This window comes from Coccinella septempunctata, chromosome X (assembly GCF_907165205.1).
Source record: "Coccinella septempunctata chromosome X, icCocSept1.1, whole genome shotgun sequence".
In the NCBI taxonomy this organism is placed as follows: Eukaryota; Metazoa; Arthropoda; class Insecta; order Coleoptera; family Coccinellidae; genus Coccinella; species Coccinella septempunctata.
The window spans coordinates 1,058,224-1,080,590 of NC_058198.1; the positions used below are offsets into that span (position 1 = coordinate 1,058,224).

The window sequence follows — 22,367 nt, forward strand, 5'->3', positions numbered from 1 at the left end:
AAGTGAAGAAAATTTTAGACAAGCTGAAATGAAAAAAAAAATCATTAGTGAAATAATTAAAGGTGTCCTGTAAATAAGAATATCAATTATAAAAACAGCACAATGAAAAATAAAAAATTTCTGGGAAGTAATAAATGAAACATTTTTTTTATTTGCTTTGATAATTTGTATTGAATACTTTTGACAGTATCTGACAATTAGAGAAAACATATACATACATACATCAAAAGCTACATTATTTGTAAGCATGTTTGTGCAACAAGTAACTTTCAAAGACAAATTTTTCTGAAGATATCAAACTGAAGATCTGGAACCTATTACTTTCAAGACCTCGTTTGTGATTTAAGCGTATGTCCTCGTTCAGAAGAATATTTTATTCTGTTAACCACAGACTTAAGGTAACTTCTTCACTTCAAGCATGGAATTTGAATGAAACAAAAAGTTAAAACTTAGAATTGCATATAGATATCATATGAATATCAACCAAAATTCTTTCATGACACTGCTGAAAACTTGATGTGAGAAAAAATGGAAGAACACATCGAGTAATTGTCTAGAACCAAGAAATTTATCCAATTTGAACTTCTTACAGGAGTAAATTCACTCGTTTTTCTCACATTCAGTCTTCGCATCAATTCTCTTGATCTCTAAATTTAATATAATTCTATACATATATACAATAAACTCTTTCCTACCTACATAAATGTCTTTGGTTTATTAATGAAATATTGTTACATTCATCAAATTGTAAAGGAAAAAAATTTCTGGTTCAAAAACGAAAGAGATCTGAAACCAAATGAAAAGAGAAAAGTGGTAGGGGTCCTCATAGCTTTTTTCGAATATAAATTGAATACATGCTCACTATAGATGGAATATCAAATAAACAGGATCGAAAGACCTAAAAAAGATGTGTGAAACGTGGGTTATTTATCTTTCAAAGCAAAATAAGATTCAAACATAAAAAAATAATTAATTGAATTAATTAATAGGTCTTATATCAGAATATTGAGGACATCTGAAATAAAATAGGGTGAAATATCAGGGTCTTTCTTAGAGCACACAAAATCGAAACAAATCAGTCTATAGAGAAGATATATCAGTCCACAAAAAATCCGAAATGAACGTGTAAATCTACACTTTCAAAAACCCTGTTAGTCTGGTTATATAACCTGTGTTTACCCTAACCTAACAATGCTCAGCATTTATGTTGCCTAACACAAACATGCTCATAGAGTTAAGCAACAAATTAATAACAACATTGAAGCATAACCTGGGATGTGAAACAATATTGAAATGTTGAATTTCAACCAGTAAAGGTCAGAAATATAATTGAGCACTCCCTGTTCAACAACAGATGAGCAAATTGGATTAACTGAAATAATATCTGTATAACAATATAAAACATGGATGATTAAATTTTTGCAGTTTCCCCTTTAGTCAATTAAACAGTAAACCATTTTAACACAGACGAAAATATCTGTGCAAACTTTTGAAATAATATTGGTGAACTGGGAACCCTACGAAAGTTTTTATATACTCAAGAATTGTTCCAATCATCTAAGCTGAAAAAGGGTTATTTTAGGCTGAAAGTAGAAATTAAAGTTGGAAAATATGTTTGAAAATGACAAGGATGAAACAGCTTTCAACAGATGTAATTCCACAACACAGATTGAAAATCAATAAGAAAATAAATATATTTGAAAATAAATATAAAAAAATTATGGCGAATGCATCTGAGTTAATACTAGATAGTTATGACGAACATATGGCTTAGTTTATACAAAATGTACAGTTATTGCATGTTTCGGCTAACAAACTAAATTTATGCAATTTTAATTAAAGAAAAAAAATATTTATTGTCATTAATGATTCGATTCGTATCATTCACAAATCATTCTAACCATTCAGGATTATTGAAAAATAAGTACTTTCAAGGGTCATAAAGAAAAGTGAGAATTTTCGAAGAAACTATATACATAAAAATTACATTATCTACACAAATCAAATCAGTCATTTCTGAATTCAAACAATTACTTCATTGGGGCATTACTTCATAATTTTAATGAAAAAGATTCAAATTCACGGTTTATCAAGAGCAATCAATCATTGAAAGGTTGATTTAAGTATATAAAATTTAGTTGTTAGCTGAATCATAACTGATTTTAAAAATAAACCCGAAAATATTACTCTTTTCATATTTATATGGATTATTTCTGCTATGTAGACCTTACACAATAAAAATATAATACTTGAATGATTTGAACGGCTCTCACTAATCAGGTAGCATATGAACAAAACTTATCGGAAACATACCAGTCCGATCTGGTTCGTTTTCTACCATACCTTCCATCCAGTTATCATCATCTGTCTGCTCGTTCAGGACAATTATGATCTCGCCCTCCCTGAACGAGAGCTCGTCGTCATTATCCGCGTTACAATCGTAAAGTGCCTTGCACCTACGTAAGTTACCCGCACCATTTGAGGAGTAAAGACGACCACCTGTCACAGACCTCGGCGAACAGAGAGAGCTGCTGGATATGGGACTAGTGGAAATTTTTAGAGGTGGAGAATCGGAAAGCTGAACAAATAAAAAGGTTATTGAATTATGTTCCCGCCCTGCTTCACTCTGCACAAATGCTAGCATTTTTTAAAACTTAGCAAAAATTTTGTATTCGCACTTAATCAAGATCACTCTGCCTTAAAGAAAAGAAATTCGATTCCTTCCTACATTTTCAAAGAATCAGAGATCAATAGTATCCTGCACCGACAAATGTCAATCTTCCCTGTTAGCCTAAACGCTTAGCCATTCATCGAAATATGTTACAAACAATTCACAATCAGCATCAATAAGCAAAATTAAATGATGTCCGATATAATTCAAAGGTTAAAAGAAGCAAACATTTCATTCCACGAAAATGGTAAGTTTGGTTAGGAATCTCACATAACACTAACTTTTTTATTACCATTTCAAACTTTGGAATTGTTGATGCACAAGATTTCAAATGATACCTCATTCTTTTCTGCAAATCAATCAATCAAATAACAGTGTAAAGTATTTCAGGTACCTATTTTTATTTTACCAAACAATTAGGGGGAAATGCATCAACATTTTTTGATTTTTGTGATCTTGCGTTTGGTTTTATGATGAAAACGTCCGAAGGAAGCAAGTTTGATCACGAGGAAATAAGTAAAATCATTTTTCCCAATAGGATAAATACGAGGTTGTCGTTAAACAATTTGAAACGCAAAAAAAATTAACCATTGAAAGTTTGTTCCATGGATTCCGACACAATTTATGAAAGAATTTTCATATTCGTATTCGATAAAAATAATTTAAAGTGGTTCCATAAAAATAAAACAAATCTGACTAGAAAGAAGAGACTTCGTGAAATATATTTAAAGTTACATAAAGGATACATACCCTTCGTGGTGGAGGTATTGGATTATGCATTCCCTCAATGTCTGACAAAAGAGAGCAAATGCTTTCTGTTGATCTTCCATTAGATAGTCTATTAGATGGCGCTGGTGGTGGCGGATTCTGTGGCCTTTTGACCACGCCCAATTTATCGTTATTCTTATCAGAGGATATGACTAGTTTGGTTCCTGAAATTGTTATTTGTTAGAATGGTAATGAATAATTGCTTTGACTATTTATTAATGAACTGGATTTACATCACATCTGTTGGGGGTGCTGAACAGAGAAAGCAGAGGCATCACAACTGAAGCATTAGTAGATTAGTTTGAGGGTTAATATCTACAAATAGTAGAAATACTTTGGTCACAAGGCATTTTAGGCGAGGAAAGGTGTCCGCAATTTTGAAAGACGACGTTTTCATCAATACGATACACAAGTCGAACGTGAAAAACCTAAAAATTTGATTTTCCTCGCCTAAACGTATATTAAAGCATCTATGTACCTATCACAGATCTGGGCGAGGTTGAATCAGTACTTGGAGAACGTTTATGGGTATGACTAAGAGTATGGTAACCAGCTGCAAATGGATCAGATGGTGTTCTACTGTGGCTACTTGGGAGGGTACCGTATTGCATCTGAATTGATCCTGGAGGAGGTAAAGGAGCCACCCTCTTCTTTAAACTACCATGAACATTCACTGCAGATACATACAAATATATTAATCCAACTGTCAACTTACTTGCGAGTTTTTCACAAGAAAATATTCCTACTCAGATTTTAAAACGACAGATCGATACTTTCTAAATATATATGCTGGAAACAGATTTGCATGAATTTTTAGGGTCGGCATATTCTGAAAATCGAGTTGTAGTGAAAACGTTTCATTTCAAGAGTATCATCACTAACAATAAATCAAATTACAGAAATAAAAAGGCAAAAATGTGTCGTGAAAAAATGCCAAAATCGATTCGAGATTTCAAATTCAATATTCTCCAGAAGATTTCTAATGACCACCATCACGTCATTAAAATATCTATACCAAATAGTAAAGGAGCAAAATAAACGGAAAGTTCATAAACCAATACAAATTTTCCTCCATGTGTTATGTTTTCTTAGTATTCATAATCATTAAAACCAATGTTCCCAATAAAGCTAATGTTAAGCTCCACTCATTTTTAATGAGGACAATACAAAATTTATTGTGTCACCTCATCATTAGTGAATAAAAACAAACCTGGTTTTCTACCTTGTGGCAGAGGAGGTGGAGGCATCTGTCTATTGGTATTCGGACTGCTCCCCAACTGCAAACTATCGCAGGTCGATGAACGAGAACGATTTGTAATTGGCGATTCTCCACCTGTATAGCTCGGTGGTCTTGAACGATTTTTTTTTTCTGGGGTGAGTGAACCATTCTGAAAAGAAAAATATACACATGATAATTTTTTTCATTATATACGAAAAAATGTTAATAATCAAACTAATTCCTCACCCTATCTTCTATGACAGTATCGTCATCAGAGAAATCTGTTGATCCATCATCATGTGATAAATTCCAGTCAATACTTATATTATCGAAAATATTTTTCAGTCTATTCGTAGTATTTTGAAGCTGTAAGAGATGTGTGCGGATGTTAATAAGATCAATTAAATTAAATCAACAGTCCATACCAGTTCGATACATGTGTGATGGCCTAATTCTTGAGCAATATCCATTGGGGTTTTATTTTGAGAATTACGTATGACAGAACTGGCACCACTTCTCAATAATAATTTCATACTTTCCACTTTATCATACAAAGCACAAAGATGCAAAGCAGTGTTGCCGCCAGATATATCTGGAGAAGATGGTATGCTAGTTTGTTTATCCAACGCAGAATTTATCATATTTTGAATGAGAAAATCGACAACGTGAAGATTTCTGTTTGGCTCATATAAAACAGCTCTATGTAATGCAGTCTCTCCAATTTTCTAAAAAAAAATTGATGATAAGGTTGTCCACTACAAACTTATTGGGAACTCACAGAAGAAGGTAAAGGTTCTGAGAAATCAACTTCTTCTGCCCACATTTGTAGTAATAAGTAAAGATCCCCTCTGTTGATAGCCTCTTCTAATTCATAAAGTTTATCAATATGCGAATCACATGAGCTGAGGGCAAAACGTTTTTCTACATATTTTGCTCTAATAAACGTAAGACGCTTTTCCCTAAAAATATTAGTGGTCTATTAAAACATTCATACAAACCGAAAAACATGACTTACATGGAACTGGACGGTTCTGGTTTATCTGCAGGATTCAACTGAGCTTCCATTACATCGTTGAATGCATGATTTGTCATGAATCTTGCTAGAAGCAATTGACTAGTTCCTACATTGTCCAGAGTGAGAGATTGAATTCTTGAAATATGAACACCCAAATCTCTGTGTATTCCTGAACACTCTATACATACTATTATACCGAAATTTGTTGAAAGCCATGTAGCATCTGAATGAGAAAAATATTTTCAACAAAGCTCTAAGAACAATTACAATAACAGCTTTGCTTTCCAAAAAAGAAATTTTGAAGGAACAAAATGACTCACCATTTTGGGAATTGCAATCACAACATCTGTCATTACCAGGAATTTTCTGGATATACCTGATAATGGCCTGTTGCAATTCAATCAAACTATGATTAACTTTGTCACCATCGGTCTTGGAACTATCATCAAAAGCTTTCATCAGAGCCATTTCTTTACAGTTTATGAGAACAGACATCCATGCATGCTGATCTGCCTCATCTTCTGCTTGAAAATGATAGGTTCGGTTATCTGGAAATCATTTCAATAAATGGTATGATTTTGCAAGAATATGAACACTTCACTCACAAGAAATTAAATCAAAGCCCCTTTTATCATCTGGTACAGGCTTGATTTGACAAGTCAGCAAATTAACTCGAGTAGGAGACTTTGACTCATCAGCATGGCATATATCTAAATAACCCTCAGCTTGAACCCGGCACTTCCTTTTCTGCCATACCCTTCTCATTTTACCTTCAGATTTCTTCAACAGATGCCCTGTTTTTGTGACACCATGATGTTTATCACCTTGTAACTGATGTAATGAATACCCTGCTGCACTTTTATCGATACCGGATCCAACCTAAGACAAGAAACATCGTCAAGTGAAATGAAACTTATACATTTGATTATGCGCAAACCTCTTTCTCAATGCTGGGTGTAGATTTAATCAGATTCCTCAATTCTATAAGTTTTCTCTTTTCTTCATCTTGAGTCTGTTTGATTCTTTGCAGTTTTACACTTAGATGAGCTACATAATTCCCAAAATGTTCGATTGTTTTCAATCCATCTTGAAAATAACTAAAAAATATTAACTTCAATTTAATGTTATAGAATGACTTGATGACACTCACTTTGTCTGTGCATGGTAATACTCCACAAGGTTTTGTAATAAATCCACTCCCTTCTTTGTCTTAATTTCGTTATACTTGATGAGATACTGCAAAAACTCTTGATCTTAACTTTATATATATTATTTTCATATGAGTAAAATAACTATTTTCTAACATTATATTATCTTCGAAAAGAAACAGTGGGTAGTGGGGAAAAACAGATAATATTCTTTGAAAAACCATGTACCTATAGAATAATTTTCTTAAGAGCGTATCATTCTTATTTGAAACAAAATGAAATTGCATCTGATAACAAGTAATCAAGAAAAATAATAGATGCTTATTCAAAGAAAAGCGATAACAATTGTAAAATATATTAAACAATTGCTTCAACAAATGGTCTCGATAAAATATTGATAACATCTGAAATTCCTAATATCTTTCATGTTCACCAAATATAAATGTACCAAATGGAGTAGAAGAAATTAATTTACCTCGCACATTTGCAGTTGGAACAATCTCCTCTCCTTCTCCATTTCTTCAGCAACTACAGCTGGTTCGATTTCAGATCTAATGAAACCATTGTCTTTGGCTGCTTGCTTTCTTTCTTTTTCAATCTTAGAATATCTATTCTCGTAATCTTTCCACGATTTATCGAAAGGCCGTTTCAGATCCCCCTTAACACCTTTTAGGTCGCCTTTTAGTAGATTGTCAAGAGGGAACATAACAATGTTATTCAAATTTTGCATTAGGGTTTTCATTAGGGCCGACAATTCTTTTGTTACAACTGCGAATTTGTTGAAAGCATTACCGATTACCTCCTCATTTTCTTTGGATATTGTATTCAAGCCTATTTTTTCCAATGCCCTTCCCAAATACATCTCATTCTCGACATGAGCTAAAATAAAAGTCATCAAAGTTGAATCGTTTCTCCCTAAAATCTACAAATATTTATTTGAGGCAGAATGGAAATTTCCAAAACATAGCACCAATATTATCAACAATATAAAATAATAACAATAAGAACCCTTTCAAAACCGTACAGTGTAAAGCTGAAATTTCGAAATTAAGTTCAACGCTACAACACACAGAACATACCGTAGAAAAATTATAATAATGGTGAAACACATTTGAACTGAATGGACACCCCTTTCATTAGGAACTGATGGAAAACTATAGGGACAAAGTTCTCATTTTGTGTAATCATACGATATTACTTTTAGATGAACAACAAAATGGAAATTAAAAAAAAACTTAATAAGCTACTTACTATTTCCAGAGGTGTGAATTGCTTTTATTGCCTTTTTCATTTTCATCAGCCCTTCTCTGTCATAATCAAGAGTCTGAAAAAAAATATTAAATAAACTATCAGATATTACAGGCATGAAATCTGCAAAAAAAAATTGGGGAAAGCTAGAACCATTACCAGAAACGTAAAAATTTCGCTACATACTCGCAAGAAAAAAACTGAAACCGCGTCATTAGAATACGGGCAACCGGAATAGGAGAAAAAAAAACGATTTTCATCGTCCTGGCATCAGTTCATCAACTTCTTGACTTAAGAATGCGGTTTTAAATGGTACCAACTGATTCAAATTTTCACAGCTCTTAGGAAATAGATTGGACGACAAAGGTATTAGCTGTGCTGTGCATGGTTTCAGATTTGTTTGACATCATCAGAGCAACACAACTCCCACTGCGATGGAAAAGGTAGGGAACTAGTAGAATAAATCGAGGTGCGGGTTTTATTGCTCTGAATTCTGATGAGATGAGGCGAACAATACAACAGTTCAATATGAAATCAGGTTTCTGAAGAACAACCACGAGATTAGCGATTAGAATTTGAGAAACGTGAAAAGGTCAGCATTTCGGATCAAAACCTTTACTCACTACATACCAGAAAGACGTAAAATTATTAGAATGGTTAATAAAATGAATGTTTCTACTGGATTAACCCAAATTCAAGTAATATAGGCCCAGTTGCGGGAACGTCCATTAATATTTAATGCTCCATTAAAATTCAAAACTGTCATTTTTGGAGGGAATAGTGGAAAATTAGAATTTTAATACAGTATTAAACTTTAAAGGACTACCCTGAAACTGGGTTTATGGTATATAATTCATAATGAAATTATTCTATTTTCGTGAGATAGTTCTGAAAAAAGCTGTATCACTTCCTTTTCGAACATGATAAGCTGTTGACGATAAGCACCGATGATAACCGCGAATAATACATGTAATATACGAAATCTAAAAATAGTGGCACTAAAACTTAATACTGCTCGCATAAAATATCTTGGGGAGAAAAATAAACGTCCCGGTTGTCAAACCAATATAAAAATGTCGACTTATAAATCTAGAAATTTTGCGCAATTAATAGGAAGATTTGTTGAAAAAATGAAAAATGAAGTATTCTCATTGATGTTCAATATGAAAACACATCTCTGTTCGACATTCTTTCAGTGTGAATAAAAAAATTCCAACATTGAAGATTTACTAGTAATCTAAAAGATTTGTCAACCGTGATTACCGATTATATAAATTGAATAATAATCTTCAATGAGGTAATATTTGCAACGTTCACTGTCAACATTGAATTGAGAAATAATATGATAATATATTGAAGTTAAACTTTATAGTTTGAAGTATTGGAACTGCAATATTTACATCACAAAATCACCAAAATAAATGACACAAAAAAGGGAAAGTAAATGGTTGAAGTAATAAGCAACTCACTTCTTCAAATGATGCAATTGTATTTCTACAATGATGCATCCTAGATACGAAGGTAGATGTTGTAGGTGAATTATAATCATCTCGAGTTTCATCAACAAATTCACTAATTCCAATTAAAGTAGGCATCATGAAACCGTATACAAAGACGTCAATAGAGTTTCACTTGAAAGCATTAAAATCTCAAATTAGCGGATTGTGATCTTCATCTCGTAGCACCTTGTCAGCAAAACACCTCCACTTGAATAATTCAATCCAGGATTTATTATTCAGGCACATTTGAAAGAAATATTTCTGATTTATCGATAAACTGCATTGTTTGATTGTTTCTGTCACTATGAAATGAAGTTATTCCATTCAATATTCTATGATGCATGCAGAACCACAGTTCAAACCATAGATAACAGATATCACATCTCTAGAGAATTTCCCTGGAAATGGAAAACATTGAGCTCAAGAAATTTCCTTCAATGATGAAAATAATGATGATAAAAGAGAAAATCTTCTCCATTTTATTTAAAAAAGAGGTGTTTTCCTCTACGCGATTAGATAATCGTTCATGATAGTTTATTGAATAGGGCAATACTAATTTTCCTTTAGAAAATTCGTTACATTAGAAAGAGAAATATGGCATCATTATTTCCCAAAAAAAATCTCTGAAAAAATAATTACATACATTAATATCATTTATGAAATTTCGCATACAGAGTATGCGCTGTACACGAAAACAGATTTTTTTTAATATTTCTTGTTCAAACAAAAGGGACATCTCATTTATACCAAATAAGAATCTTTGTTTGAAATAAAAAAAAAAAAATTGATGAAATAATTGATAACAATGAAATTTTCTCAAAGATACCTAGATATCTTATGAAGAGTTGCAGCAGCTACTGTAACTTTTCATTAAAGGACATACGATGTCACTCACTATTTTCCGAGCTACAATATATGAAATTTTCATTGGGAATTTCCTATGAATATTATAAAAATTCAAAAATCTAAAATAATAATAAAATTACGCATCATCCAATATTACAAGAGATTTAACCTTGTTATAGTGTTATCAACCGAACGCTGGAATTTCCACTTCCTTGCAGATTCTCCATAAAGAGATCATTGAAAGGGAGTGAAATTTTCAATTCAAAATTCAGGCTACTGTTGTGAATCTTCATAACATTGAAATATTGAAAATAAATTAGCAGTTTCAGAAATAATTGCATACCTACTAGAGACTCGAATATTTTTTTGAATTAAGCAAAACGTTCAACTAATTTCAACAGAATTTTATAAGAAAGAATTACTTTTTTTTTCATGAGAAGATATTGTAGGTGATTGTGAATAGATTTCGAGCTTTTTGATTTCAAATTGGAGTAGGTATGTTACATTTTATTTGAATGTTGATTCGCGCTACCTCGAAAGTGTTGCGATACCTATGCAATATTCAAATATTCGGAGGAAATGTCCAAAAATAATGATCTGTTCATTTGCTCATCAATTAATAGACGAAAAAATAATGTTTATATCACATCGTTTGTATTGTACAAGTCTTGCTCAAAAGAACACTTTGCTTTTGAGGTTAAAGGTTCCAATTTCAAATCAAATATAGAATTACCTGCATTTTTAGTGCTTCGTGTGTCGTTACTTTTTTGTAATACCCGACTAAGAGCAATCAGATACCTACTGCATTCATAAATCAATCCAGTCAGAGTGAGGTCCTACAAATGATCACAAATTTAAGGAAATTAGAAAAAAAATTAATTGAATGTATAGTGTACAAAGATGGAATAATCAATTGTTTAGGAACAACTTCATACTGGTTAACTTATGATAAACAGCATAAAGTATGGAATTCAATATAAAACCAATCACTTAATCATTTTTTATATGGTAAGATTAATAATTCAGTATTGGGTATAGCTGCTAGTTGTAAAAAGACTTTTCATTTAGTGTGTAGCTCCCACAACTTGCTGCTTTGCTTACTGAAACCTTCCATATGTTTGTGATCCATTGTTCGATCACATTCGTATAACTAACTTAATATGCATTCAAAACAGTTCTTCGAATAACTCACTAAAACACAAGTCGAGCATTGATAGATTATACCTAATAGTATCCACAAACTTGTTTAGTAATCCATCACAATAACAGATTACTCACATAATGATTCAGAGGCCCAAAGCTGTAATTTTATTTCCTCATAATTTATTTTTTCAATACTAGGTAACATGGAGTCCAGTCAACATCTTATCAGTAATGATTATACAGAAGTGTACCAGAGCTTACCAAGAGCATTACAACTGGCTTATGGAATGGGTCATGTTCTAAATGATGTGTGTGCATCCATGTGGTTCACCTATCTCCTGGTCTATTTTCATCTGGTTTTGCAATTCAGTAATTGGGAAGCTGGATTTCTTCTACTTGTAGGGCAGGTAATAATAATTAACTAGAAATGCTTTCTGGAAATGAAAAATGTTTATTCATTTCCATCATTCTCTCAATATTATTTTTCTCAGGTAGCTGATGGATTAGCTACCCCTTTAGTAGGATTTCAATCCGATCACACCGATGGAGGTTTCTGTTATAGCTATGGGAAACGTAAAAGCTGGCATTTGTTTGGTAAATATTTCCTTTTTTTATTTGTAAAAATATTTGTGGGCTCTATCTGTAAATTTTCTGATGAGATATAGCTTGTGACAGTTTTGCTGATGTTTCGGTCTTGAGAATCTCTTTCAAGATTACCAACAATGTCTGCCAAACATTCACAAGGTTTTCTTTCTCTTGCTGCACAATCTATGAAGCTATTATCTCATCACCATAATTCTTGGAAACTGAGTGATTAGATCCTTTCAACTCCTCTATTTGGGGATAAAAGTCTATTTAATTTTGTTTTAGGAACAATTTGTGTACTTTGTGCTTTTCCATTTATATTTTCTCCATGTATTCACTGTGTTAATATGCAGAGATGGATACAAATGCTTTACTATTCTATATTCATTGTGATCTTTCAATTTGGCTGGGCAGCCGTTCAAATTTCTCACTTATCCCTTATACCAGAGCTTACTCCTAATGAACATGATCGGACTCGATTAACTGCTGTTAGGTAAGATCCAGTGATCAATTCCAGTTTTTGTGCAAAAGTTAAATCACCAATATTCACTATTTTTGATTCAACTATAATTCAGAAATTTCTAACATTTTCATAAATTCAGAGGGTAATCGAAAATTATTTTTCAGGTATGGCTTCACGGTCATATCCAGCATATTTGTTTATATCAACACATGGTTCATTCTTCACTTAAACAATTCTAAGTTAGGACCATCAGATAGTCCAAAATTCCAGAAAATTGTTTGGATAGGGATCATATTCGGTTCAATTTGCTCCATTCTGTTTCATATTTTTGTAAGAGAAGGAGAAAGATATGGTGGAAGGGATATTAGGGGAGGGCAACCCAGGCACAATGTATCAGACCTGTTGACAAACATAAAAATATATAAGGTATATATTTAAACTTTTGTTTCTTCGATATTTAAAGTTATGTTTTAGGTAGCAGTAATATACATGTCGACAAGGCTATTTGTAAATCTTAGTCAAGTTTTTATTCCATTATATCTTCATGAATCTTTGGACATGACAGCAAGCAATTTAGCATTAATACCATTGACAATTTTTATTGGTAGTTTCATTATGTCAATCGGTATTGAAAAGCTCAACAGAATATTTGGAAGAAAAGTAAGCCTTCACTCACTTGATATGTAAGCTTGTTCATTCCTGACAAATTCATGATACTGAATTATATTATCGAAATTATTTACTTGATTAATTCCTTTCAGTTGGCATATATCGTTGGAGTTGTTATGGGTGTTGCTGCATGTTTATGGATTCAGTTCGATGCAGGGCCTTTCTATTTTTACTATGGAATTTATGGGGTGGCTGTTTTGATCGGTAATGTAAGGAATTTCTGTAAGGAACAAAACTAAAAAAAGGATATTCTCACAGGGGCTGGAGGATCTGTTGTTCTTGTTACCAGCCTTGGGATAACTGCAGATTTGATAGGTGACAAGACATCAAGTGGTGCCTTTGTTTATGGAATCATGAGTTTCACAGACAAGCTCGCCAATGGAATCGCTGTGATAATTATACAAGACCTGTAAATATAAACACTCCCGTTGTTAATTTAATCACTTTCTCAAAGTTTTTTCAGTTTAGTGTTAACATAGGGAACATAGGGTATCAGTATAGTAGTCACTATTATCCCTAATAGTTCCATATGATCATTCTATATACATATATATATATTTACAATTTTCAGACACAGTGATGGTTCAAATAAAAATTATTATCGTGATATTTTGACCTATGTTTGCGGTGCCTCCATGGTATTGGGTTCCTTTGGTGTTATTTCCTTGATAAAATATCGACCTAGAGAAGGTAAAAGTAGATCAAAAACTGTATATAGATATTTACAAATAATTTTATCCCCTAGGTTTAGCCAGGAACATACAAGTACCAAATTATAACAGTATTAACTCAGAAGTAACAACTAGTGAAAACTCATCACTTTTAACTATCTGATATTGAAAAGTGTACAATAATAAGGCTATCTTAGGACGAGACACTATATTTTTCCTGAGGTACATGAATATATATTCTTGTGATATTTTATTTGAGAGAGGACGATATTAAATTTTATTTAAAATTGTTTTTTTATTGAAGCCCTATTTTCAATCGTTATTATATATTCAAATATGGTTTGGAATAGTATTGATTAATAATAATTGAGCAGAATTCCCATAATAATAAAATATATATTTCAGAAATTTACAGAAAATGTGACACTTGAGTTGAATCTTATAGCAAGAAGTTGATTTCAAACCCAAATTAAACAAGGACAATTGATTTAAAATCTAAATTCAAGAAAACATTTAAAAAAATAAATTAGATTAAGAGAAATATAATGATCACAACAGAAAAATTGTCAAATTAACAAATATTTTACAGGATTGCTCCAGACAATTTGTCCATATATAAAATATTTGATGTTATAATGCAAATACATATATAGATGTCAACTAATTGATTATACATATTTTTTTTTCCTCAAAATGAAAAAAAAAGTTAAGCAATTTTCTACAATTTGAATCAAACTTAAAAATTGGTTAATTGTGCCAAAAATCTACCTTAATGAACACATATAGTTTTTATATGGATTTATTGTATGCAGCATGAGTTTTTGTGTCCATTCTTCAACTTTAGTCGTGACTTAGGACGGTATTTCTCTAGAAATGCCAGCTGCTTCGCGTTGATGGCACCTCGCCTTTTTCTGTAAGAATCAAGTTGAGAAATCGATACAGGGTTACATTAAATGAAGAAGTTTTTACTACTCGAAATCTCAAAATCTGATTTTTCGCGAAAGCTATGAAAAACATCGATCGGCGATCGCCACTGTTGAAAACACAACGGACTAATTAACGCTGAAAAACAGAAGATTCATATTCATTATTCACATATACAAAATCCAGTATGAAAACTTACTAAGTGCAAACATGTCAATTGTTGACATATTGCTCTCGGCATATTTGTAATATAGGTATTTAATGAAATAATAATGTAGTCCGCTGTTCTGAAAAGCTATAAATTATTATCGCAAATTACGAAAGAAACTTTCAGAATGGAAAACTGAAGCACGTTGGCTATTTCAACGACAAAATGCTTCTGTTCGGTGCTTAAGAATTCACCATAAAAATTTCATTGGAATTTCGAGAAAGTACGTCGTATTGCCAACTCGTGAAATTGTACAATGGAGTTCGATAAACAGAACAGTTGTGTCTTTTGTGTGCCCATTATACTGACTGGCAATTCTAATCGATATTTGGCTAAACTTGTGGAGTTTCTTTTGTATGTTATCAGAATTTTACACGAAACCTGAAAAATAATTTGCGCAAACGATAAAATACATGGACTGGTTGCAGATAGTTAATTGAAAGGCATCTTAACGATTGAATGCTCTTGCCTTTGTTTTGAGTGACGTGAAACAATCGATAAAGCTTAGGTCAAATTGGCCTTTCAAACCTCCGCACATTTTGAAATGTCATAAATGGTAAATTTCATTGGAAGTCGGATCACGCCCGAACCAAGGAAGCGTTCAATGCTCAAACCCGTTTAAGGAGTCATTTCCTTTCTTTCATAGATGGAAAATCGCATTTCTACAAGTAATTCACGAACTACATTCATTTACACACAGAAAGTGGCGAGTGAGAAGTGTAGGAGGAGTTTTGAAGAAGAATCTCGAAATGAAGAAAGAAATCTGCATTAAGTTCAATGGTCTTAACCACCCTGAATATAATAATATGGATGCCTATGGAAACTGCCACGCCCATGGAACTATAACTGTGTAGTTGTTAGCGATACAACAATGCTTATACAGTTATCATCACTAATGAGTAATTGGATCTCTTTTATTGGTGCGAAGAAGAGATTTGATGAAGTACAAAAAATATTTTACCCCTAATCAAAACAAATTGTGCCTCATAAATTGTATCAGCGTGGCAACGCGTTCCCTTTCGACGATTATTACCATATTGTTTTAGTTGCTCGACACAGTGGCTCCTGTTTTACTACAAGAATGTGCATGAGTTCTTGGACTTTTCGTTCTAAATGAAAAAACTTCTTATGAGCAAAGAAATATCAAAATGGTTGGTGGATACAAGGAAAATAGAGAATAGAAACTGGGAACAACAAGCCAGGGACAGACATGGATGGAAAACTATGGAAGAGGCTTAAATCCAGAAGTGGATGGTGGAGGTCTGAGAAAGAAGAAGAAGATTCATCGAAATGGAACTTCTTCGTGATGTACTTACTCTCTGATGAGTTCGACGGCTTCTTCGTATCGAAGACCGAGTTCGATCAAAGCTATTGCAACCATGCTGGGCGCCCTTCCTAAGCCAGCGATGCAATGTACTGCAACACAGGAATTTGGGTTGTCATAAAACTGCTTCTTTAATACTTTGAACCATCCTTCCACTACTTCTTTTGGTGGTGACATGCCATCGTTATAAGGCAAATCGTAGACTTCGATTCCTTCATTTTTCAGTTCTTCAGTCTTGTAACTTGGTTCGCACACTCTGACCACAGCAGTGACGTTGTGTTTCTTCAACTCCTGGAAACGTTTCAAGAAATTGATGGTTCAAAAGAATTGAATACACCAAATGCGTATTTAGTGAGAGGTTACACTGAACATATAAATTTTTTCAATATCAATCTCTGTGGCATTTGGACTCACCTGAATATAATTATGGATAGTTTGGTCCGACGGCCTATCTGTGATGAGAAACCTGAATCCTTTGTAGTTGATCTCGGCCGAAGATGGCCGGATGTCAATTTGGCGCATATTTGCACTAATACTCATTCCACCAATATTCAAAAGACGAATTTACGTAATCAGTTACAGTATAAAAATCGTTCAGAAGATTGAATATTTATTCTATTTTCCGATAAATGAAAACTCGAAATATACTCGTTCCAGTCCTTACGATGGATTGCGAAAACAATTCGGAATTTCGAAATCAAAACAAGAACTCTGATATGTCTCTACACATAAGTGTTGAAAATGATGAGATAGAAAAAACTGAAATTGAGGGTGCGATCTCTGACTCAACGCACTTTCGATTCGCAAATTACGTTTTTTGGCTCTCAGGAGGTCAACCCAATGATAAAAATAATTTTTTATATTTGAAATTGGTATTTTATTTGTGTTGAGCCTGGCAGTATTCCCCGCTGTCTAAATGGAACTCCATGAAGGCTAGTACAGGCTCACCAAAAAACTGAAACAAAAGAAATTACGCTCTGAGTGGAATAAATAAAGTTATTGTGTGGTTACGAATAGATGGAATTATTTTTATTTCAAAAGCCGGAATATCACCCTAATATCAATGTTCAACATGTTTGAATTGAATCGAACAACATTCACCATATATTTGTGAACCTAGGCAAGAATTACGATCAAAATAAAAATTTAACGATGGCGATAGGAAATAGTTGATTTTCCTCACAAACTATAACAATGAACAAATAAAATCGATGACGTTATTCGCCGAAGGTTTGACCTGAAAATTTAAAATTTAGTACAGAAAATTAGATTGCCAGTTCATTCAATTACTCTGCATGTATACCTGCTGATTAACTTCATTCGTCAATTGAAGCCCTGTGCACCAAATTATAAACATCGGCCTACAAGCCTATTGAAATCTGGGATAAGCTTCTTGTACACATCACATCTAGATGAGTCATTTGTGAAATTTGAACCATTTGAATAAATTTTCATTCCATGCACAACATTTCCCAAGTATCGTAGGAAATTTTCAAAATTCTTAATGAAACAAATGAGCACTTCTTCCTCATTAACAACAACTCGCAAATTGTTAGTTCTTGAACCCCTTACGAGTCAGAAAAGATCAGCAAATAAGGAAAAGGATTTTAAAATGATTTGGGTTGTTCGAAAAGATTTACGTAAAATATATACCTATTCCACTGATCAACAGACAAATTAAATCGATGATATTTCCGAAGTAAATATTTGCTATGGCAATTAAACTAAATGCTTCTGAGAATCAATACGTCAGTGTTCGTCAGAATCAACATTTCATTTTAATAAATACCGACATTTCATATACTCCTGAAGAAAATTTCAATGAATGGAACTAGATAAGCGGAATGAAGTCACAACATTTAGAAAACAATTAATACCAGGCACTTTGTTTATAGAGATTCGACATATTCGATACGAAGATACTTTCCGAGGAGTGTAATAATCATTTTGTAAGTAAAATCATTCCATTTCCATGCAGTCAAATAAAAAAAGAGGCAGGAAAAACACTATGGAACTGTATACGCAATAAGATTCTTGAACTTTGTGCATTAAAGATGAATAATGCGCATCTCAAATAATCCAATCAAAATCAAGTGATACGATAATTTTTAACTATAACTGAATTGAAAAAAAAATAAGAATTTTTTTGAGATACTGAAAGGTAATATCAAAGACCTTTACCTACCAATTATTTAGATGATTTGGATCCTTTTGCGAGCCTCGAAATAACTCTCAAGATCGATTTCCAATACGAAATCGAAATCAATAAATCACAACAAGCGGAACTTCTTAAAAAAAAGCACGTTATGAGCGGAACTTTCATATAACTCCATGAAAATATTGTGGGAGTTTAGCCAGAAAGAGCTAGACTAGAGATGTTAAAATAGTGATATGTCAAACGTCACTGACGTACGGTTCACAGTATGGGTTTTTGCCAATTTGTATTCTTAAAAATACACGGGTATTGTTTTGAGTGACAAAATGTAAACATTAGCTCGAAAACAGTCCTAAAAAAATTGAATACAACAGGGTGAGAGGGATCTTCATTTATAATTTGAAATAAAAATCGAATATATGGTTTATGACTAAAGTATTCAATAAAAAACAAGATCTCCCAACGTAAATATTTACGAGAGTTAAGAGTACAATTTCTATCTCAGTATTGCGTAATAGAGGGATCTTTTTTGAATCCTGATCGGAAATAATGCGAAACTCAAAATTCTGCGTGAGTTGAAGTTCAGGCAAAAATTCGAATAATTTATGAGCAAGATCTTACTTAAACTTTTGGAAGAAGCCTGTAGAGTGTTAGCATCCATTCCTATTCAATATTGTTCGAATGATAGTTTCGGATTATCCATATTGAAAGATATATTGCCTCTGGATATTATTCAGTCACATCTATAGGCATGTTTCATGAGTAATATTGAACTTCTTGCTTTATTTCTCTTATTATGAAGACTCTTCACACCCAACGAAAGCCTGATATCATTCAAATAAGATACGAGGATCGATACAAATAATGAATTCCACATTCCAAAACTTAACATTGAAGATCTGCCCCAACTTTCAAAATAAACATTATCTTTCTTGAAAATTTTTATGATTTTTCTCTCCCATCATCGGAAGCTCATAAAAAGTTTGAAGAAAAATTGATGCCCCTTTTTTAATATCCTTTAATGGATATAAAAAAATTGCGTTGATTGATATTAGGGATTATCCCAGCAAATTAAATATGTAAGTCCAAAGTTCTCAATGGACCCAAATAATTTAATAGTGCGAAAACCTAGTAGGTGAAATATTACATTTTCCTCTGCCCTAATATATATATACATAGATATGTTTCAACAATCACTCATTCAATTTTTAATGACTTCAATATCCAGTTATAAGCCATAAGATTTTGAGTAACCCAGCTCAAATTCCCGGAGAGGAAGTAATTATACCTGGATTAGATTAGGAACATTAATGAATGAATTAATAAGGTTCAGTCACAACACACCCAATGAATGGAATCATTTACTTTGGGAGGGAACCAATAAATCCCACGAATTGAAATATGTGATCAAAAAAAATCTATTCCTAAGGAACTGTCTTTCAGAAACATTGATGATTGGATGGACGAACTGGATCAACTAAATATTCCAATTATTACCACGTTTCATACAAAAAGGTTTTTCAATAGCACGATAGGTGATATGAATTCAGTTTCATAGCTGATTTGAAGCTCAAATTCGATTTCCCTGGAAATATTCGATTTCCCTGGAAATTTTCTCTCAAAATGTCAATTTCGAAGGGAAATAATTGTTAGTATCGGCAATGGAACGAGTAAATGAGTGATGAACAAGAAATATGTTCCGAATGGAATGAATAGGTACATAATTGAATAGAGAAATTTTCCTGAATATAAGTGGTCTGACAAACATATCTATGTCTGGAATTTTCTGAACAACTCCATACCATGAAATTGCGTAAGTTTGATACACCAGGGACAGAAAATGAAACCATTTCACCTCGAGGGTTTGGAACCGAATTGTGATAAGGGTCAACAGAACGAACCTCCATTAATTTGACATATTTAAAGTGAATGAACCTTTAAACGAATTTGAGAATTCGATTTTCTGTTTCGGGAAAAGGAGGTTAAGAATTCTTTTGTTGCAGTGAGCTAAAAATAAATATTTCTCTCATAATGAAATCGACATTCTCATGTCCTTGTGAGAAGGGAACGGTCAATAGTTACTAAAATACTATAAAAATAACTTATTTAATGGGAAACTCACCACTTTAGCCATACACATTGAAATAGAATTTGGCGATGGTTGTAAATAGCCACAAAAACTGGATATTTTGGACACAGGCACAGAATACTTATCGCACGTCTGTGACACAATCTAGTGGAGCCAACTTTTCATAGAAATATGTAATTTCTACGTAGATTTTCACTTCCAAAGCCAATAAATGTTATTTTTACTATAAAAAGATGGTTTCTTCTCCGAGTTTTCTGCCACTCCGCTCTGTCGTTCCTGCCTATCCTCTCGCTGGCTCCTTCCTATGACGAAAACGAATTTCACCATGATGCTGTTTCGGCTCTTTTCGGAATTTAACGAGGTTATTCCGTGCCCATGACGTCAGTGATCAAACAGCCTTGCGTTTCCAGGAGATAAGTGACGTCATATCTGCGTACGAGAAACGTAGGGTGGTTCGTGGAATCCACAACGCTGAATCTGCTTGTGACTGGGGTTGCGTGGGTGTCCGGGGCTCTACTTTAATCTATTCATACTGAAAATTTTCACTTCGTTACAAAAAATAAATATGATTTTTCAAATAGGAAAAACAATTAACTTACCCCTTCAAAAATTAACTATATACCACGGGGATGATCCATTCCATCAAGCTATCATACCATATCAAGGGAATATATCCATCGAGGAATATCGTCTTCGAAGGATCCCCTGTTTTTTGCTGTTAAGATCAATAAGATCTCCAGCCAATCAATAATTGATTGTTTCGATCATAAATCAACTTTACTGTAAGAAGCATTCAGCTAAAACATTGAAGCTACTGAAATAAACAGCTATAATGCCAACAAGGGTAGCTATTTTTACGAAATGGCGGATGCACTGGTTGAGAAATATATTTGTAGCTGTGAGCTGTGAGCGGTGGTTTTATAAAGGTTATATATTTCAGTCCAGGTCTAGAAGTTGTAGCCATCCACCACGACCCTCATTAATTATTAGATATTAACTATTGCGCATGTAGGAAATATATAAGAATTATAGAGTTTTTTCATCAAATAACGAATAGTAACTTAGTATATTTGATTGAATGAAAAGGCTTATCTACTTTGTGATTTCTGAAGATTTCCAATGAATACAACTCACTTATATGGGAAGTGTGAGTGCCATCTAGAATATCGTAATCAATTCAACATAAAGATATAAAAAATATTGCAATATTCATGTGAACAAACTCCAGAAGATTTTATTTAGACGTCGAGACGACAGTTATATAAAAAAGCTGGAATAATTAACCCACTAGCTTTAATATTTTAATGATGGTAGAACAAACTAACAATGTGACCTTCCCATTTCTATATTAGTCTTTCTGCCATCAGATGATGATAGAACGCTATAAAACGCATTATAGCTCCATAATAGCTTGATGAAAAACTCCACACTTTTCCCAAAATGGAAGTAATGTACTAAATATTGTTTTAAAAGGGAGTAATGAAGTATTTCTGAATACGAAACAATTTTACAGGTAGGTATAGAGAAATCGAGCTACACGAATTATACATTATTCAAGTCAAGCTCCATCCGTTTCATTCGAAGTGAACATTTCTCGGTCCTACAAATTTCCATTCTCAGCAAATTCACTTGTGATGAGTATGCATAAAACCAAATGACTATTCGAACAAAAATATAATTCATTGAAATAATACCTAATTCTCCTTCTATGTAGAACATGAT

General features: G+C 32.9%; 3 protein-coding genes across 10 annotated transcripts; 1 reads left to right on the plus strand and 2 right to left on the minus strand.

Moving 5' to 3' along the window:
• Positions 1 to 1,669: 1,669 nt before the first annotated feature.
• LOC123321437 (arfGAP with SH3 domain, ANK repeat and PH domain-containing protein) lies at positions 1,670 to 11,251 on the minus strand. 5 transcript variants are annotated; one of them, XM_044909032.1, is made up of 17 exons: positions 11,148 to 11,251; positions 9,539 to 9,966; positions 8,073 to 8,145; positions 7,297 to 7,700; positions 6,824 to 6,909; positions 6,611 to 6,770; positions 6,279 to 6,552; positions 5,994 to 6,221; positions 5,674 to 5,896; positions 5,437 to 5,617; positions 5,084 to 5,383; positions 4,905 to 5,024; positions 4,662 to 4,827; positions 3,918 to 4,112; positions 3,422 to 3,603; positions 2,964 to 3,020; positions 1,670 to 2,578 (listed from the first exon to the last, which is right to left on the minus strand). In XM_044909032.1, exons 2-17 carry the CDS (start codon positions 9,665 to 9,667, stop codon positions 2,273 to 2,275), a joined length of 3,084 nt encoding a protein of 1,027 aa, XP_044764967.1. In that variant the 5' UTR covers positions 9,668 to 9,966; positions 11,148 to 11,251; the 3' UTR covers positions 1,670 to 2,272. The 5 variants fall into 5 exon arrangements, with proteins under 5 accessions (XP_044764967.1, XP_044764966.1, XP_044764971.1 ...); XM_044909031.1 differs by having other exon boundaries at positions 4,650 to 4,827; XM_044909036.1 differs by lacking the exon at positions 3,918 to 4,112.
• Positions 10,596 to 14,232, plus strand: LOC123321439 (major facilitator superfamily domain-containing protein 12-like). Of its 3 annotated transcripts, none has more exons than XM_044909041.1 (10): positions 10,596 to 10,909; positions 11,756 to 11,964; positions 12,049 to 12,151; positions 12,428 to 12,635; positions 12,770 to 13,031; positions 13,080 to 13,265; positions 13,367 to 13,478; positions 13,533 to 13,683; positions 13,846 to 13,964; positions 14,020 to 14,232. In XM_044909041.1, the coding sequence occupies exons 2-10, from the start codon at positions 11,761 to 11,763 to the stop codon at positions 14,106 to 14,108; spliced, it is 1,434 nt and encodes a 477-aa protein (XP_044764976.1). In that variant the 5' UTR covers positions 10,596 to 10,909; positions 11,756 to 11,760; the 3' UTR covers positions 14,109 to 14,232. The 3 variants fall into 3 exon arrangements, with proteins under 3 accessions (XP_044764976.1, XP_044764975.1, XP_044764974.1); XM_044909040.1 differs by having other exon boundaries at positions 10,596 to 10,905; XM_044909039.1 differs by lacking the exon at positions 10,596 to 10,909 and adding an exon at positions 11,282 to 11,422.
• An 89-nt stretch (positions 14,233 to 14,321) lies between these two features.
• On the minus strand, positions 14,322 to 21,079 carry LOC123321442 (protein tyrosine phosphatase type IVA 1). 2 transcript variants are annotated; one of them, XM_044909046.1, is made up of 4 exons: positions 20,679 to 21,079; positions 16,816 to 17,356; positions 16,394 to 16,692; positions 14,322 to 14,856 (listed from the first exon to the last, which is right to left on the minus strand). In XM_044909046.1, the coding sequence occupies exons 2-4, from the start codon at positions 16,939 to 16,941 to the stop codon at positions 14,745 to 14,747; spliced, it is 537 nt and encodes a 178-aa protein (XP_044764981.1). In that variant the 5' UTR covers positions 16,942 to 17,356; positions 20,679 to 21,079; the 3' UTR covers positions 14,322 to 14,744. The 2 variants fall into 2 exon arrangements, with proteins under 2 accessions (XP_044764981.1, XP_044764982.1); XM_044909047.1 differs by lacking the exon at positions 20,679 to 21,079 and adding an exon at positions 18,587 to 18,749.
• Between the last annotated feature and the right edge of the window lie 1,288 nt (positions 21,080 to 22,367).

Coding starts and splice junctions, on each gene's coding strand:
- LOC123321437 (XM_044909031.1), bottom strand. CDS start 9,667: ATGATGCCTACTTTAATTGGAATTAGTGAATTTGTTGATGAAACTCGA. Junction 6,553..6,610: donor CACCCAGCATTGAGAAAGAG/GTTTGCGCATAA, acceptor TTCTTGTCTTAG/GTTGGATCCGGTATCGATAA. Junction 5,025..5,083: donor ATCACACATGTATCGAACTG/GTATGGACTGTT, acceptor CATCTCTTACAG/CTTCAAAATACTACGAATAG.
- LOC123321439 (XM_044909041.1), top strand. CDS start 11,761: ATGGAGTCCAGTCAACATCTTATCAGTAATGATTATACAGAAGTGTAC. Junction 12,152..12,427: donor TAAAAGCTGGCATTTGTTTG/GTAAATATTTCC, acceptor ATTTTGTTTTAG/GAACAATTTGTGTACTTTGT. Junction 12,636..12,769: donor ACTCGATTAACTGCTGTTAG/GTAAGATCCAGT, acceptor ATTATTTTTCAG/GTATGGCTTCACGGTCATAT.
- LOC123321442 (XM_044909046.1), bottom strand. CDS start 16,941: ATGAGTATTAGTGCAAATATGCGCCAAATTGACATCCGGCCATCTTCG. Junction 16,693..16,815: donor CTATCCATAATTATATTCAG/GTGAGTCCAAAT, acceptor AAACGTTTCCAG/GAGTTGAAGAAACACAACGT. Junction 14,857..16,393: donor GCCGTCGAACTCATCAGAGA/GTAAGTACATCA, acceptor TGATTCTTACAG/AAAAAGGCGAGGTGCCATCA.